General features: G+C 42.4%; 1 protein-coding gene and 1 non-coding gene across 3 annotated transcripts; both read left to right on the top strand.

The window, feature by feature from the left end:
- LOC133546884 (uncharacterized) lies at positions 1 to 8,539 on the top strand. 2 transcript variants are annotated; one of them, XR_009805280.1, is made up of 4 exons: positions 1 to 297; positions 1,040 to 1,306; positions 1,806 to 1,913; positions 6,885 to 8,539. XR_009805280.1 is itself a non-coding variant. In XM_061892736.1 (3 exons), the coding sequence occupies exons 1-3, from the start codon at positions 195 to 197 to the stop codon at positions 7,127 to 7,129; spliced, it is 615 nt and encodes a 204-aa protein (XP_061748720.1). In that variant the 5' UTR covers positions 48 to 194; the 3' UTR covers positions 7,130 to 8,539. The 2 variants fall into 2 exon arrangements, 1 of the variants encoding a protein (XP_061748720.1); XM_061892736.1 differs by lacking the exon at positions 1,806 to 1,913 and having other exon boundaries at positions 48 to 297.
- Positions 8,540 to 18,810: 10,271 nt separating this feature from the next.
- trnay-gua (transfer RNA tyrosine (anticodon GUA)) lies at positions 18,811 to 18,897 on the top strand. The gene is given in 2 exon segments: positions 18,811 to 18,847; positions 18,862 to 18,897. It is a non-coding gene; the product is annotated as a tRNA-Tyr (tRNA).
- Positions 18,898 to 19,060: the final 163 nt, after the last annotated feature.

The following is a 19,060-nucleotide window of genomic DNA, read 5'->3' as shown; positions in this document are numbered from 1 at the left end:
AAATAGGGTAAACATCGTTAATAACTGTTTGCATCCGGTTATATTAGTCTGAGCGCACTTTGATGCTTCTCGAGCTAGCTTAGGCTGCTAGTTAGCTTAGCTTGTTAGCTGCTAACAAAGAGAGGCGGAAGTGATCAAAACACATCACTAAGTAGAGATCAAGTGTGAGTGTAAAGTGTTGTGATTGTGTGAAAATGTGCCAAAGAACCACAGCAGAGTACGAGGAGGAACTTTGTCCAACAAAAGAGGAGAAGGAGCGACAACATGAAAAACATCAAGTTGTGTTACACAGAACAGGTTTGTTTACTTCTTACTCTCACATCTTTACTAACTTTATATTTCATTATTAACACTATTCTTAAATAGATTGTCTACAGGAAGATGAATTGTCATGTGAGGATGATGCACTGATTGTTTTACATTGTTGATAAGAAGGAGACTGTTTCAGACACACAATATTTATGAGAGGTTGATGTTTGTAACAATGTGTATCAACATGTTTACACAAAACTCACACAGTCACCGGGGGAATATTCCAGAGAGCGGGTTAAGTGCAAAGTCCTGAGTATGGAAAGCTCGAGAGTTTTACCTCCAAAAATAAGAGAGGTAAGACAAATTCAGAGTCAGTTACCATGGTTACTGATGCTGTAAACCTAGCCTGCTAGCTGGCAGGTTTGACAAGTTATATATGTGTGTCAAAGCTATACTGACCTGCTATTTCCTTCATGTCGGTGTTCGTTGATGCAGCCATTAATGTTGCATTGATTATTGAAAAAACAGCCTGCTCTAAAGATGACATCTTGATCTCATACCATCTCAAACCAATTGACTGTTCATTATTAAGTGAAGTGTCTTATAGTCGCTTAAGTTCGTCTTTTACCAAGCAACACTATGTTTTATCCAGTTACTCAATTAATCGGAAACATTTCCCGTAGAACACTTGATTAATAACATTTTCAATAGCTAGAGCCCATTATTTCATGTACGATTTAATACTTAGCATGTAGGAGCTAAAATGTGTTTTGTTTGTGTCCTGTAGACATCCATCAGCCGATTGAACACCAAGAAGAATGTCTCCCTCATCTGCAGGGGGACAGTTTCACTTTAGAATATCCACAGCCCTCACATTTTAAAGGGGACAAGGGGGATTCACAGCCCTTTTATTTTAAAGAGGAAGAGGAGGGAGAGTGTCCTGTAGGGCAGGAGGAGGCTGATGTCAGCAAGTTTCCACTGACTGTTGTCTCTGTGAAGACTGAAGAGCATGAAGACAAACCACCTGAGTCCTCACAGCTTCATCACAGTCCAAGTAAGCACAACATCCACATATCATCTAATACAATGTTTGTGACACATGTTCATCCGGGGGACACATTTATCACTAAAGATGGAGATATATTTGCTTTTTAACACCACCATTTAAAAATGATTGCTCATCAATCATCAACAGTGTAATTGCTGGGGTGTAACCATGTGACCTAGAGGCCGTCCTCCTTACCTCACGTGGTCAAATGAAGGCAAACATTCAATATGGCTACTGTTTATTTACCTTAGCAGCACATATGTCAGCATATTTCAAAGGTTTAGTGATGAAGATTAGGGATGTATTTGTGTATACGTGTATTTGTATTGAACCGTTTCGGTACGGGGGTTTCGGTTTGGTTCGGAGGTGTACCGAATGAGTTTCCACACGAACATATTAACCTAAAGCCTTAACAAGCTGCTCCGCTTCGTTATGCCTGTCCCTGTCAGTACTCTACACAGCACCCAGCATTGTCCCACCCACAAAACCATCTGATTGGTTACAGAAAGAGCGGTAACAGCCAATCAGCAGTGCATATTCAGAGCAGTAACAGCCAATCAGCAGTGTGTATTCAGAGCGCAAGGAGTCAGTGGTCCACCGTCGTCATAAGCAGGTAGGTGTTTAGCAGGTAAGCATCAGGCAGCGGACTCTCCCCAAATTATAATAAACACCTCCCAGTCAACTACAAACCATGTTTCCATATGAGTTGGGAAATTGTGTTAGATGTAAATATAAACAGAATACAATGATTTGCAAATCCTTTTCAACCCATATTCAGTTGAATATGCTACAAAGACAACATATTTGATGTTCAAACTGATAAACTTTTTTTTCCCGCAAATAATCATTAACTTTAGAATTTAATGCCAGCAACACGTGACAAAGAAGTTGAGAAAGGTGGCAATACCTACTGATAAAGTTGAGGAATGCTCATCAAACACTTATATGGAACATCCCACAGGTGTGCAGGCTCATTGGGAACAGGTGGGTGCCATGATTGGGTATAAAAGCAGATTCCATGAAATGCTAAGTAATTCACAAACAAGGATGAGGGTCACCACTTTGTAAGCAAATTGTCGAACAGTTTTAGAACAACATTTCTCAACAAGCTATTGCAAGTAATTTAGGGATTTTACCATCTACGGTCCGTAAAATCATCAAAAGTTCAGAGAATCTGGAGAAATCACTGCACGTAAGCAATGATATTACGGACCTTTGAGCCCTCAGGCAGTACCGCATCAAAAACCGACATCAGTGTGTAAATGATATCACCACATGGGCTCAGGAACACTTCATAAAACCACTGTCAGTAACTATAGTTGGGCGCTACATGTGTAAGTGCAAGTTAAAACTCTACTATGCAAAGCCAAACCCATTTATCAACAATATCCTGAAACGCCGCCGGCTTGGCTGGGCCCGAGCTCACCTAAGATGGACTGATGCAAAGTGGAAAGGTGTTCTGTGGTCTGGAAACAGACGACGTGGTGTCCTCCAGAACAAAGAGGAAAATAACCATCCGGATTGTTGTAGGCGCAAAGTTCAAAAGGCAGCATCTGTGATGGTATGGGGGTGTATTAGTGCCCAAGGCATAGGTAACTTACACATCTGTGAAGGCACCATTAATGCTGAATGGTCCATACAGGTTTTGGAGCACCATATGTTGCCATCCAAGCAACGTTATCAGGGACGCCCCCTGCTTATTTCAGCAAGACAAGTGTTACAACAGCGTGGCTTCGTTGTAAAAGAGTGCGGGTACTTTCCTGGCCCGCCTGCAGTCCATACCTGTCTCCCATTGAAAATGTGTGACACATTATGAAGCATAAAATACAACAGCGGAGACCCCGGACTGTTGAAGGACTGAAGCTCTACATAAAACAAGAATGGGAAAGAATTCCACTTTCAAAGCTTCAACAATTAGTTTCCTCAGTTCCCAAACGTTTATTGAGTGTTGTTAAAAGAAAAGGTGATGTAACACAGTGGTGAACATGCCCTTTCCCAACTACTTTGGCATGGGTTGCAGCCACGAAATTTTAAGTTAATTATTATTTGCAAAAAAAATAAAGTTTATGAGTTTGAACATCAAATATGTTGTCTTTGTAGTGCATTCAATTGAATATGGGTTGAAAAGGATTTGCAAATCATTTTATTCCGTTTATGTTTACATCTAACACAATTTCCCAACTCATATGGAAACAAGGTTTGTACTAGTAACATCACTATGAGCCCGTTGACGTTCTAGAAACAAACAGCAGCTCAGCTCGCTTGCAGTCCTGGCTTGAGGTGAAGGCTAATTAGCTTTTAACATTAGCGCATTTTGCTGTGTGTGTGTGTGTGTTACAAACAGCAAAGCCCTGTCCGTCTGTTATTTCACTTTTCCTTTTTATGTGTTAATTGAGCTGTTTTGAAGCATCAAACAAGGACATTATGTTAAATGAAGAGTTTCTGTCTCTGATCGTTGATATAATAATGAGTTTTAGGTATTTCAAAGATGGCGCTAGTATGTGCTTTGGCCTGCTGTGTCTCGCTGTCAGCTCTGTTCGTTTTTGTGTTGTTTGCGTCTATTTTCGTCTCTGTCAGCTCACTGCTTGTGTATGACGAAGAAGGCCCAACAAAGGATGTACTTCCTGCGGCAGCTGAGGTAACTTAAGGTGCCGACCAAGATGCTGGTGCAGTTTTATTCAGCCATCATCGAGTCCATCCTCACCTCCTCCATCACTGTGTGGTTCCCCGGCACCACAGTCCAGGACAAGCATCGACTGTGTAATTGCTGGGGTCCAAGTCAGCTTTTTCACCTGCATGGATTCCTGCCTTCCTTTCCCGCCCCCTGGTTCCTCTCCCCCAGCGGCAGTGTCTCCGGCGCCGTGGTAAACGTGGCGGCCAGCTGGTGAAATTTAGGGCACTCCTGGCCCGGCTTCCCATGGCTTCCCGAAGGAGGAATGGTGCGGTATCCGGTCTCCTCCTGCACCCATGCTCGCTGGATCCCATTGGTTCCTGGCTTGTTCCTATATCGTTGGTTTGGAGGATGAGACTTGCCGCCGTTGCTCCTGCTGTCCCCGCCCCCGGAGGCGCGGGGTGGATTCCCGCCACCTGCGGGCTGTCTGTCGGGCCCCACCTGGAATAGCTGCGGCCTTGGACGTGGTGGCCCCTGCCAGGTTCAGTCTTGTGAACGCAAAATCTTTGACAAACAAAACGATTATCCTGAACTTCCCGCAGACTTGACCAATTCTGTGTGACGGAAACATGGCTGAGAGCCGGTGAGTCCGCCCCTCTTAATGAACTTCTGCTTCCAGAGTGTTCCTACGTTTATTCTCCGCGGTCGTCTGGTCGAAAAGGAGGAGGATTAGCAGTGGTTTTTAAAAATGAATTTAAATGCCGTCTGATACGCCTGCAATCCTCCTTTTCAAGCTTGGAACTGTGCATGTTTGAACTGGGTCTTTCTGATGTCGTCCTGTGTGCCGTCGTCCATCAACCACCCAAGTACCACAAAGACTTTATAACTGACTTTTCTGAAATTTGGGCTGAAATCCTGCCTAAATATAATCTTGTCCTTATTGCTGGTGATTTTAATATTCACACCTAAGCCCAGACGAGTCGCTTTCCAGGAGCTTCCTGACTCATTTAACTTTGTACAGTCTGTGTGTGGTTCCACACATGAACGCAGGCATAAACTCCATTTAGTGCTCTCGTATGGTTTGCGACGCTGTGTTCTCTGATCATATGCCGATCCTGTTTGATATTCCCACTCAGTGTCCGTTACATTGTGCGCTCCGCCTCAACGCTCTCGCATGTTTAATTCTTGGTCTCCTGCTCTGTTTTCTCTTCCATTTTTTAGAATCTTTGTGATGATAATTCTGCAGCCTCTGTGTGTCTGAATACTGAAGAGTTGGTTTCTGGGTTCAACTCTATTTGTTTACAAACACTGGATACTATCCCTCCTTTCAAGTTCCGCCGCGCCAAACCCACACCTGAGCCCTGGTTGAATGACATCACTCGTGCGGCCAGGCGCGAATGTAGGAGAGCAGAGAGAACAATGGAAAAAAGACAGGCTGCATGTGTCTTTTGCCATTTTTAAAGAGAGCATGTTGTCCTCCAGCAAAGATGAATAAATATCTATCTGAGATTATAGCTTCTAACTGTAACAACCCCAGAGTTCTGTTCAAGACCATTAGCATTGTCATTGACGCTCCCAAATCTGTTGGTTTTGATGCTTCTTCAGAATTCTGTGAAAATTCTGTCCACTTTTTCACTGACTAAATTGTATCAACTAGAGCCAGTTTATCTCAGCTTTCCTAGGACCTTTCTATTCCTCTGCACTTTTCTTCTGTTTTCCATCAGTTTGAGCCGGTGTCCTTTTCCTTTCTAAAGGACACGGTTAGTCATTTGAAGCCCTCTGGTTCTCCTGCAGATGCCCTCCCACCTTACCTGTTTAAGGAGGTACTTGCTACTATTGGATCAAGCGTCCTTAACATTATCAATAGTAGCCTCTCTTCTGGAATAGTACCAGCAGAGTTTACAGGATGGAAGAGGGGTTAGTGCGTCTGCCTCACAATATGAAGGCCCTGAGTAGTCAGGGTTCAATCCCGGGCTCGGGATCTTTCTGTGTGGAGTGTGCATGTCCTCCCCGTGAATGTGTGGGTTCCCTCCGGGTACTCCGGCTTCCTCCTACTTCCAAAGAAATGTACCTGGGGATAGGTTGATTGGCAACACTAAATTGGCCCTAGTGTGTGAATGTGAGTGTGAATGTTGTCTGTTTATCAGTGTTGGCCCTGTGATTTTATGTTGTTTAGTCCAAGTCGCTCTCCCTCCCCTCGGCACTTATAACTACTGTACGTAGGGATTTATCTCGACTCGTCTTGACGACTGCAACGCTCTGTATGTAGGCATTAGCCGGGCCTCCCTCGCCTGCCTGCAGCTCGTGCAGAACTCTGCTGCTCGTCTGCTAACACAGACCCACAGGCGTGAGCACATCACCCCCATACTAGCGTCCCTTCACTGGCTCCCTGGGCTCTACCGAATCAATTAGTAGAACTACTATTTGTTTTCAAATGTCTAAACAACATCGCTCCAACATACATCTCCGACCTCCTTCGGCCTTGCTGAACACGCCCCCCACCCCCACCTGATCCCTTAGATAATGGGGGGGGGGGCAGTAACGTCAGCTGCTGTTGACGGTCTCTTACACAAGGCTGAAGCTAAGCGGTGACAGAGCTTTCGCCGCTGCTACTCGCAAGCTCTGGAACAACTTAACTTTGAGTGTTAGACAGGCCTCCTCTCTTCCTGTTTTTAAATCACTCTTAAAAACACACTTTTATTCCATGGCCTTTAACATTCTGTGATCTCCATTTTGCTATGGCAGCCCATTATGCACCTGCTGTGAACCTGTTTCTATGTTTTATTTATTATCTATCGGGCTTTGTTTGTGTTGTGGTGTGTTTGCTAGTTTCCCTTGTGTTATCTTTTAACCTGTCTATTGTACAGCACTTTGTGGTAAATATTAAATGTGCTTTATAAGTAAAGTTGATTTGGTTTGATTTGAGCAAAGCTGGACTTTTCTAAAGAATGTTTGTTTTCTCCTGTCCCGCAGACGTTGAAGAAGAACCTCTACCCCATGAGCAGGAGAAGGAACCACAGTCCCCCAACATACGCGAGAAAAAAGAGGTACCACATTCCCAGCACAGCAAAGAGGGAGGAGAGGAGCCACATCCCCCCCACATTAAAGAGGAAGGCGAGACGCCACAGACCCATAATGTTAAACTGACCCTTCACATTAAAGGGCAAGCGGAGGACCCACTGATCTTACACATCAAAAGGAAGAGGAGGACCCACTGACCCCTCACTTTAAGGAGCAAGAGAACCTGCTGACCCCTCACATTAAAAAGGAAGAGGAGGACCCACTGACACCCTACTTTAAAGAGGAAGAGGAGGACCAAGAGCCGCCGCACATTAAAGAGGAAGAGGAGGAAGAGGGCATCAGTCAGCCTAAATGGTTGGAGGAGTTCCCAGTGACTGGTGTCCCTGTGAAGAGTGAAGATGATGAGGTGAAAGGTGAAAGTGAGGAGAGGGGAGGGGGGGAGCCTCCAAGCAGCAGCTCAACACAACACATGACAACAGAAGCTGATGGAGACCACTGTGGAGGATCACAAGCAGACAAGCTCTTAGCTCCACTATCAGATAGTGAGGACACAACGTCACACTCTCCTGACACTGATGATGAAGACTCTAAAGATGATAAGACATGTCACACTGACAACACTCACTTCACATCTTCTCACTGTCACAAAACCCTTAAATACCATTGTAGTCTGAAAACACACATGAGAACACACACTGGAGAAAAACCTTTTTCTTGTTCACTCTGCAGTAAAGGTTTTAGACAAAGTATCAATTTGAAAGTACACATGAGAACACACACTGGTGAAAAACCTTTTTCCTGTTCAACCTGTGGTAAAGGTTTTGCACAAAGTCAGGATGTGAAAAGACACATGAGAACACACACTGGTGAAAAAGCTTTTTCCTGTTCAATCTGTGGTAAAGGTTTTACAAGAAGTACAGATGTGAAAAGACACATGAGAACACACACTGGGAAAAAATCGCATTCCTGTTCAATCTGCAACAGAAGCTTTTGTGACCGATCAAACTTTGTAGCACACATGAGAAGACACCCAGGAGAGAAAGTGTTGAGTTGCAGTGTGTGTGGTGAAAGATTGTCTTCTAAGTAGCAGTGTAAGAAACACAAGTGTGCTGGTGAGAACAGCAGCAGCAAATGAAACTGCAGGATTTGAAATAAACTGTCCAGACTTTCATTTTGACTTTCTAACAACATCAGCACATATAACATGTGTGACATTGTTGTTTGTCTAACAATCTGTTTAATATGATCTTTACATTTATAGATTACATAGTTTGAAATATAAAATTATTACTTATTTGTACTTCTAATTGTTAATAATCCCATAGATTATCACCTTTATATGATATACATATGTACTGGTTCACATCTGAAACATCTTCTGGACCACTTCAGGAAGCATATTATTATTTACTTTATACATCATTTAAACAGTTGTCTTTTATACAATTTTAAAATGTGTGATTTTATGAATCATTTGTTGGGAATCTGTAATCCATTTTATTATTATCTTTATTACTCTCTTTTGTATTATGATAATTGTGTTGTGATTATTTTAAATGTATGTCCCCAGACCTCTATGCAATAAAAAGTGAGAGAAAATGTCTGAATTGTTTGTGGAAGGATGGTTTTGTTTTTCAAACATACATTTGTGAATTAAAAACATCCATCCATCCATTTTCTACCACTTTTCCCTTTGGGGTCACGGGGGGCGCTGGTGCCTATCTCAGCTACAATCAGGCGGAAGGCAGTGTACAACCTGGATAAGTCGCCACCTCATCGCAGGGCCAACACAGATAGACAAACAACATTCACACTCACATTCACACATTAGGGACCATTTAGTGTTGCCAATCAACCTATCCCCAGGTGTATGTCTTTGGGGGTGGGAGGGGCCTATCCCCAGGTGCATGTCTTTGGAGGTGGGAGGGGCCTATCCCCAGGTGCATGTCTTTGGAGGTGGGAGGAAGCCGGAGTACCCGGAGGGAACCCACGCAGTCACGGGGAGAACATGCAAACTCCACACAGAAAGATCCCTTATTGTGTTTTAGACATTTTTTTTTTTTCTTTTTCAACATCCCCAAAACAATATTAATATCAATCAAAGTTTGGAATGTCAGGGAAAAGCCGATATTGTACATCGTCTCACAGGGATTTCATTCATTCATTTCATTCATAAAATATAGTGTTTATTTTGTTTCCCTATCGCAGAACGAACAAGTGTTGTCTTCAATTGCAAAACAACATCTTAAAAATTATTTAAAGTTATCAATCCGGGGCTTTTTTTCTTAAATTAACCCTTTGGCGTTTGGAAGAATGGAAACTTTCAAATTATGGGTATTTTCTTTTTTTTTTGTTCCAGAGAAAATACAGTAAAGAAGAAATAGTAAAGAAGTAAAAAAAAAAAGATTTACAGGAATCACAATATTTTGAACAAAAGCCTTTATAATTGCTTAAAATATTTTGTCTGTTTGCAGGTCGTACTTAATGAAACATTCAAGTAATAAAATATTTTATCAGTCAATAAGTGCATCAGCGACCAAATGCCTTTTTCAAACCATTGCTGTACAAAGATGGATTTGTTTCTCATTTTAATATAAGAACAATTCCACAGTGGAGTATTGTGTGTGATGAAGTTGTGTTTGTAAATTAGTTTCCAGTACAACAACACTTGCTGGTAGGGATGGGTACTGTTCACTTCTAATTCCATGTTTTATGTGTTATATATGTCAATATATTGTGTGTTTGTATTTTGCCAACATGGTAGAATCACATGATAGGCAGGTTGTATCATGTTTTTCTGTCAGAAGAGCAAGGTTTTGTTTGGACGAGCAATATGTAGCTGTATTGACAAGTATGGCAAGTTCCTGTAAGCGTTGTAAGAAAAGCAAAAGGGTGCATTGCCAAAGGCGTAAAGCACATGGTATTCCCGCTCACTCTCCCATCCAAATACTAACCAGGCCTGACCGGGCTTACATTCTCAGAGCTGACCAGATCCGGCATGCTCAGTGTAGTCTGGCCGTAAACTGAGCAAATAACCTCAACATCAGATTGTTAAATGTGACAAGCTGCTTGACAGGACCTTTCTGCAATGAGCAAGGTGCTCTTTTTCTCAGCCTCTCCAACTCTTTGGACGTTTACGCCACTGCTAGCACTGAAGTGCCTTGATGGCACGTGGGTCACTGTTGGTGATACTGCAAACCTTGCAATCAATCTCAAAGCCGGTCCAAAGTAAACAAACATGTATGAGTTGAAAGTGAGAGTAGTAAAGCGGGGCTCAGTGTGACGTGAGGGTGCATCCAACACACTTACAGTCCAAAGTAAACAAACATGTATGAGTTGAAAGTGAGAGTAGTAAAGTGGGGCTCAGTGTGACGTGAGGGTGCATCCAACACACTTACAGTCCAAAGTAAACAAACATGTATGAGTTGAAAGTGAGAGTAGTAAAGCGGGGCTCAGTGTGACGTGAGGGTGCATCCAACACACTTACAGTCCAAAGTAAACAAACATGTATGAGTTGAAAGTGAGAGTAGTAAAGCTGGGCTCAGTGTGACGTGAGGGTGCATCCAACACACTTACAGTCCAAAGTAAACAAACATGTATGAGTTGAAAGTGAGAGTAGTAAAGCGGGGCTCAGTGTGACGTGAGGGTGCATCCAACACACTTACAGTCCAAAGTAAACAAACATGTATGAGTTGAAAGTGAGAGTAGTAAAGCGGGGCTCAGTGTGACGTGAGGGTGCATCCAACACACTTACAGTCCAAAGTAAACAAACATGTATGAGTTGAAAGTGAGAGTAGTAAAGCTGGGCTCAGTGTGACGTGAGGGTGCATCCAACACACTTACAGTCCAAAGTAAACAAACATGTATGAGTTGAAAGTGAGAGTAGTAAAGCTGGGCTCAGTGTGACGTGAGGGTGCATCCAACACACTTACAGTCCAAAGTAAACAAACATGTATGAGTTGAAAGTGAGAGTAGTAAAGCGGGGCTCAGTGTGACGTGAGGGTGCATCCAACACACTTACAGTCCAAAGTAAACAAACATGTATGAGTTGAAAGTGAGAGTAGTAAAGCTGGGCTCAGTGTGACGTGAGGGTGCATCCAACACACTTACAGTCCAAAGTAAACAAACATGTATGAGTTGAAAGTGAGAGTAGTAAAGCTGGGCTCAGTGTGACGTGAGGGTGCATCCAACACACTTACAGTCCAAAGTAAACAAACATGTATGAGTTGAAAGTGAGAGTAGTAAAGCGGGGCTCAGTGTGACGTGAGGGTGCATCCAACACACTTACAGTCCAAAGTAAACAAACATGTATGAGTTGAAAGTGAGAGTAGTAAAGCTGGGCTCAGTGTGACGTGAGGGTGCATCCAACACACTTACAGTCCAAAGTAAACAAACATGTATGAGTTGAAAGTGAGAGTAGTAAAGCTGGGCTCAGTGTGACGTGAGGGTGCATCCAACACACTTACAGTCCAAAGTAAACAAACATGTATGAGTTGAAAGTGAGAGTAGTAAAGCGGGGCTCAGTGTGACGTGAGGGTGCATCCAACACACTTACAGTCCAAAGTAAACAAACATGTATGAGTTGAAAGTGAGAGTAGTAAAGCTGGGCTCAGTGTGACGTGAGGGTGCATCCAACACACTTACAGTCCAAAGTAAACAAACATGTATGAGTTGAAAGTGAGAGTAGTAAAGCGGGGCTCAGTGTGACGTGAGGGTGCATCTAACACACTTACAGTCCAAAGTAAACAAACATGTATGAGTTGAAAGTGAGAGTAGTAAAGCTGGGCTCAGTGTGACGTGAGGGTGCATCCAACACACTTACAGTCCAAAGTAAACAAACATGTATGAGTTGAAAGTGAGAGTAGTAAAGCGGGGCTCAGTGTGACGTGAGGGTGCATCCAACACACTTACAGTCCAAAGTAAACAAACATGTATGAGTTGAAAGTGAGAGTAGTAAAGCTGGGCTCAGTGTGACGTGAGGGTGCATCCAACACACTTACAGTCCAAAGTAAACAAACATGTATGAGTTGAAAGTGAGAGTAGTAAAGCGGGGCTCAGTGTGACGTGAGGGTGCATCCAACACACTTACAGTCCAAAGTAAACAAACATGTATGAGTTGAAAGTGAGAGTAGTAAAGCGGGGCTCAGTGTGACGTGAGGGTGCATCTAACACACTTACAGTCCAAAGTAAACAAACATGTATGAGTTGAAAGTGAGAGTAGTAAAGCTGGGCTCAGTGTGACGTGAGGGTGCATCCAACACACTTACAGTCCAAAGTAAACAAACATGTATGAGTTGAAAGTGAGAGTAGTAAAGCGGGGCTCAGTGTGACGTGAGGGTGCATCCAACACACTTACAGTCCAAAGTAAACAAACATGTATGAGTTGAAAGTGAGAGTAGTAAAGCTGGGCTCAGTGTGACGTGAGGGTGCATCCAACACACTTACAGTCCAAAGTAAACAAACATGTATGAGTTGAAAGTGAGAGTAGTAAAGCGGGGCTCAGTGTGACGTGAGGGTGCATCCAACACACTTACAGTCCAAAGTAAACAAACATGTATGAGTTGAAAGTGAGAGTAGTAAAGCTGGGCTCAGTGTGACGTGAGGGTGCATCCAACACACTTACAGTCCAAAGTAAACAAACATGTATGAGTTGAAAGTGAGAGTAGTAAAGCGGGGCTCAGTGTGACGTGAGGGTGCATCTAACACACTTACAGTCCAAAGTAAACAAACATGTATGAGTTGAAAGTGAGAGTAGTAAAGCGGGGCTCAGTGTGACGTGAGGGTGCATCCAACACACTTACAGTCCAAAGTAAACAAACATGTATGAGTTGAAAGTGAGAGTAGTAAAGCTGGGCTCAGTGTGACGTGAGGGTGCATCCAACACACTTACAGTCCAAAGTAAACAAACATGTATGAGTTGAAAGTGAGAGTAGTAAAGCTGGGCTCAGTGTGACGTGAGGGTGCATCCAACACACTTACAGTCCAAAGTAAACAAACATGTATGAGTTGAAAGTGAGAGTAGTAAAGCGGGGCTCAGTGTGACGTGAGGGTGCATCCAACACACTTACAGTCCAAAGTAAACAAACATGTATGAGTTGAAAGTGAGAGTAGTAAAGCGGGGCTCAGTGTGACGTGAGGGTGCATCCAACACACTTACAGTCCAAAGTAAACAAACATGTATGAGTTGAAAGTGAGAGTAGTAAAGCGGGGCTCAGTGTGACGTGAGGGTGCATCCAACACACTTACAGTCCAAAGTAAACAAACATGTATGAGTTGAAAGTGAGAGTAGTAAAGCTGGGCTCAGTGTGACGTGAGGGTGCATCCAACACACTTACAGTCCAAAGTAAACAAACATGTATGAGTTGAAAGTGAGAGTAGTAAAGCTGGGCTCAGTGTGACGTGAGGGTGCATCCAACACACTTACAGTCCAAAGTAAACAAACATGTATGAGTTGAAAGTGAGAGTAGTAAAGCGGGGCTCAGTGTGACGTGAGGGTGCATCCAACACACTTACAGTCCAAAGTAAACAAACATGTATGAGTTGAAAGTGAGAGTAGTAAAGCTGGGCTCAGTGTGACGTGAGGGTGCATCCAACACACTTACAGTCCAAAGTAAACAAACATGTATGAGTTGAAAGTGAGAGTAGTAAAGCTGGGCTCAGTGTGACGTGAGGGTGCATCCAACACACTTACAGTCCAAAGTAAACAAACATGTATGAGTTGAAAGTGAGAGTAGTAAAGCGGGGCTCAGTGTGACGTGAGGGTGCATCCAACACACTTACAGTCCAAAGTAAACAAACATGTATGAGTTGAAAGTGAGAGTAGTAAAGCTGGGCTCAGTGTGACGTGAGGGTGCATCCAACACACTTACAGTCCAAAGTAAACAAACATGTATGAGTTGAAAGTGAGAGTAGTAAAGCGGGGCTCAGTGTGACGTGAGGGTGCATCTAACACACTTACAGTCCAAAGTAAACAAACATGTATGAGTTGAAAGTGAGAGTAGTAAAGCTGGGCTCAGTGTGACGTGAGGGTGCATCCAACACACTTACAGTCCAAAGTAAACAAACATGTATGAGTTGAAAGTGAGAGTAGTAAAGCTGGGCTCAGTGTGACGTGAGGGTGCATCCAACACACTTACAGTCCAAAGTAAACAAACATGTATGAGTTGAAAGTGAGAGTAGTAAAGCGGGGCTCAGTGTGACGTGAGGGTGCATCCAACACACTTACAGTCCAAAGTAAACAAACATGTATGAGTTGAAAGTGAGAGTAGTAAAGCGGGGCTCAGTGTGACGTGAGGGTGTATCCAACACACTTACAGTCCAAAGTAAACAAACATGTATGAGTTGAAAGTGAGAGTAGTAAAGCGGGGCTCAGTGTGACGTGAGGGTGCATCCAACACACTTACAGTCCAAAGTAAACAAACATGTATGAGTTGAAAGTGAGAGTAGTAAAGCTGGGCTCAGTGTGACGTGAGGGTGCATCCAACACACTTACAGTCCAAAGTAAACAAACATGTATGAGTTGAAAGTGAGAGTAGTAAAGCTGGGCTCAGTGTGACGTGAGGGTGCATCCAACACACTTACAGTCCAAAGTAAACAAACATGTATGAGTTGAAAGTGAGAGTAGTAAAGCTGGGCTCAGTGTGACGTGAGGGTGCATCCAACACACTTACAGTCCAAAGTAAACAAACATGTATGAGTTGAAAGTGAGAGTAGTAAAGCTGGGCTCAGTGTGACGTGAGGGTGCATCCAACACACTTACAGTCCAAAGTAAACAAACATGTATGAGTTGAAAGTGAGAGTAGTAAAGCGGGGCTCAGTGTGACGTGAGGGTGCATCCAACACACTTACAGTCCAAAGTAAACAAACATGTATGAGTTGAAAGTGAGAGTAGTAAAGCTGGGCTCAGTGTGACGTGAGGGTGCATCCAACACACTTACAGTCCAAAGTAAACAAACATGTATGAGTTGAAAGTGAGAGTAGTAAAGCGGGGCTCAGTGTGACGTGAGGGTGCATCTAACACACTTACAGTCCAAAGTAAACAAACATGTATGAGTTGAAAGTGAGAGTAGTAAAGCTGGGCTCAGTGTGACGTGAGGGTGCATCTAACACACTTACAGTCCAAAGTAAACAAACATGTATGAGTTGAAAGTGAGAGTAGTAAAGCGGGGCTCAGTGTGACGTGAGGGTGCATCCAACACACTTACAGTCCAAAGTAAACAAACATGTATGAGTTGAAAGTGAGAGTAGTAAAGCTGGGCTCAGTGTGACGTGAGGGTGCATCCAACACACTTACAGTCCAAAGTAAACAAACATGTATGAGTTGAAAGTGAGAGTAGTAAAGTGGGGCTCAGTGTGACGTGAGGGTGCATCCAACACACTTACAGTCCAAAGTAAACAAACATGTATGAGTTGAAAGTGAGAGTAGTAAAGCTGGGCTCAGTGTGACGTGAGGGTGCATCCAACACACTTACAGTCCAAAGTAAACAAACATGTATGAGTTGAAAGTGAGAGTAGTAAAGCTGGGCTCAGTGTGACGTGAGGGTGCATCCAACACACTTACAGTCCAAAGTAAACAAACATGTATGAGTTGAAAGTGAGAGTAGTAAAGTGGGGCTCAGTGTGACGTGAGGGTGCATTCAACACACTTACAGCAAGAGATGAAGCACAACTTTCATACAGTCTAACAACTTCACTTCAACACTTTGCGTCTTAACCTTCAGATGATCAGTTTAATGCTCTCCCACCTGAGCTAAAGTGGTTGTAAGGCATCTTGTTGGCTGCTTTTGAAAACTACTCAAACTAAATACAGGTTACAGGACTGCTAAGTGAAGTTTTTGCAGAAATGTAAAGAAGCTAGCATCAGTTGCTGGAACAAGGACTTGAACCCTGGACCCTCAGATTAAAAGTGTGATGCTCTGCTGTCTGAGCTACCCAGTCCCTCTTCAAACCTGATTTGCCCAACATCTAAGAGAACAGCCATATTGGCAACCTCAGGTGGACATGAATTAGTTAGGATGTTCAGTGACAAGCTGGGAACTGTCAAAGCTCAACTCACCAATTGCTTGAACACAAACCTCATTAATGACAATTAAGACACTTTTACATCCTCATCAAGTAAGAAGGTTTTGACCAAAAAAGAAGCTACTCTCCCGAAGTTGGAGCCAAATGCCTTGGGGACACAAGTTTAATGGTCAGTTGAGACAAATCTATGGCGTCACATTAGTGCCAAAAATCCAAGCGCATAAAAACTGTTATCGCGCGCTGATTCTCCACTTCGTACACGCGGGCGACACCCATTTGCGCGCGTCTGGTGCCTTTGTGCGCGCGCGTGGCGTCCTTTTTGCTTGCGCCCGGTGTCTTTGTGCGCCGTCTTGGTTTTGGCACTTTGGGGGCGATTATGTTTAGACCGCCCCTCCTTTCTGATTGGTCAGGCGAAAATAGCTGCAGGCCAATCAGACGTATAGCAGGGCGGGTCATGGTCAATATGTATCAAGATGATACAGCTCCTGTCGACAATATGTATCAAGATGATACAGCTCCTGTCGACAAACACATTAGAAAAGTCCAAATTAGTGGAGTTGTGGAAAATGCCAATTGAATTTGATCCAAAAGTCTTTAAAGAAGGTAATGTCTCATCTGTTGAGAGAACATCACATAGTTAATGAAGAGTCAAGATCAATATCTCTCTTTTCATACAAGCAGTCCACACATGTCAGTCAATGATGGAAATTATATTTTCAAATGTGTTTTCTTTCCTCACTTGTCTGTTTTAAAAAATATTTTTATTTATTTAATATTTGTATATGTAAATATTGAATGTATGCCACAATGGGGGACTATTAATTTTCTTTCCTCTATCTACTTTAAGTTTACACCAGAGTCTACCTGAAGCCACTTATCTATGCGTACTTCATATCAGGACCACATGATTAGCATATGGGCCTAATTATTGATGTTATGATTGCAATGACTATTTTAGTAGAATAATGAATGACAGGTTATCACTACAACTAAGTAATATGGTTTTAATATTACTATAAAAAGTATTTACGTTTCTGCAAACAACTCAAACTATGGAAAATGAGATATCAGCCCAGATCAGTATAGATGGCAGAGTTAAAAATATGTATTTAAAAAAACAACAAAAAAAGCTAGCTCCATACATTAGGCAAATTCAATCTGAGAGATAATAGTATTAAAGACTTACTTGTTCAGCCATGAAAACCTGATTTCCTTTCTTTTTAATCCCAGGGAACTGCCATGGACCTTTCATCATAGATATGAATAAACACTCCATGTTTCTCCATCTTACCTCGGACTGCTGGCCCCCATCATTTTATTGATGTCAATGATACATCTACTATTTAATTATACACATACATACGATACTCAGACATTTATAACAAATCGAACCGTTTGGAAATTAGTTGAAAATTGAGAAAGTTACGGTTATTTAAATAGTACATGTATGGCGTCACATTAGTGCCAAAAATCCAAGCACATAAAAACTGTTGTCCCGCGCTGATTCTCCACTTCAACTCATTTCCAAACAGTTCGATTTGTTATAAATGTCAGAGTATTGTATATTTAAATAGTACATGTACCATTGACACCAATAAAATGATGGGGACCAGCTGTCCGAGGTAAAATGAAGAAACATGGAGTGTTTATTCATATCATATCATTCATTAATTTGCCTAATGTAGGGAGCTAGCTTTTTTGGTTGTTTTTTAAATACATATTTTAAACTCTGCCATCTGTACTGATCTGGGCTGATATCTCATGTTCCATAATTTGAGTTGTTTGCAGAAACGTAAATACTTTTTATAGTAATATTAAAACCATATTCATTAATTGTAGTGATAGCCTGTCATTCATTATTCTACTAAAATAGTCATTGCAATCATAACATGAATAATTAGGCCCATATCAATCAATGTTTATTTATATAGCCCTAAATCACAAATGTCTCAAAGGACTGTACAAACCACTACGACTACGACATCCTCGGAAGAACCCACAGAATGCTAATCATGTGGTCCTGATATGAAGTAGGCATAGATAAGTGGGTTCGGGTAGACTCTGGTGTAAACTTCAAGTAGATAGAGGAAAGACAATTAATAAATTAATCACATTAACTATGTGATGTTCTCTCAACAGATGATACATTACCTTCGTCAAAGACTTTTAGATCAAATTCAATTGGCATTTTCCACAACTCCACTAAATGTGGATGATTTAGAATGTGTTTGTCGACAGGAGCTGTATTATCTTGATACATATTGACCATGACCCGCCCTGCTATACTTCAGATTGACGCTCAGCTTTTTTCGCCTGACCAATCAGAAAGGAGGGGCCGTCTAAGCATACCCGCGCCCAAAGTGCCAAAACGAAAATGCACCGCGCGCACGAAGTAGAGAATCAGCACGCGATAACAGTTTTTATGCGCTTGGATTTTTGGCACTAATGTGACGCCATACAAATAGTCAGCTACTTTTGTTGAAGTCCAATTGACAGCGAAATGAACAAGGTACACAACAGGGTATTTAAACAGGATGGTTTCAAAGGGTTTCAGGCAGGTTACATGAAGTTTAATTGTATGCAATATTCCTAACATTCATGGTAGTAAAACATTCTTCAATGACGTGGCCTCATTTTGGTATATTTTTAATTACATCTGCGGTCCCCTCCAAGGTTTCTCATTGTCATCCCATTGGGTTGAGTTTTTTCTTGCCCTGATTTGGGATCTGAGCCAAAGACGTTGTTGGGGCTTGTGCAGCCCTTTGAGACACTTGTGATTTAGGTCAACTTAGGTCAACTAAGTCAACTTTGATACTAAAGTGACTCAAACATCAGAGTAAGTATGTGGTGATACTAACCTTCGATAGCTCAGTTGGTAGAGCGGAGGACTGTAGTTGCTCATGCTGGAATCCTTAGGTTGCTGGTTCAAATCCGGCTCGAAGGATCACTCTTTTTTTTAAAATGATTAAATCAAGATAAACAACACAAGATACACTTACAATTAGTGCACCAACCCAAAACATCCCTCCCTCATTCTCACTCATTCATACATTACATTTCTGTGTGATGTGGTTCAAATAAGAATCCAAATAATGTCTTACATCCTG

This window comes from Nerophis ophidion, unplaced genomic scaffold, assembly GCF_033978795.1.
Source record: "Nerophis ophidion isolate RoL-2023_Sa unplaced genomic scaffold, RoL_Noph_v1.0 HiC_scaffold_46, whole genome shotgun sequence".
NCBI classification, from domain to species: Eukaryota; Metazoa; Chordata; class Actinopteri; order Syngnathiformes; family Syngnathidae; genus Nerophis; species Nerophis ophidion.
Note: the sequence above shows the minus strand (reverse complement) of the source record. Positions and strands in the feature narration are given on the sequence as shown.

Coding starts and splice junctions, on each gene's coding strand:
- LOC133546884 (XM_061892736.1), top strand. CDS start 195: ATGTGCCAAAGAACCACAGCAGAGTACGAGGAGGAACTTTGTCCAACA. Junction 298..1,039: donor AGTTGTGTTACACAGAACAG/GTTTGTTTACTT, acceptor TGTGTCCTGTAG/ACATCCATCAGCCGATTGAA. Junction 1,307..6,884: donor ACAGCTTCATCACAGTCCAA/GTAAGCACAACA, acceptor CCTGTCCCGCAG/ACGTTGAAGAAGAACCTCTA.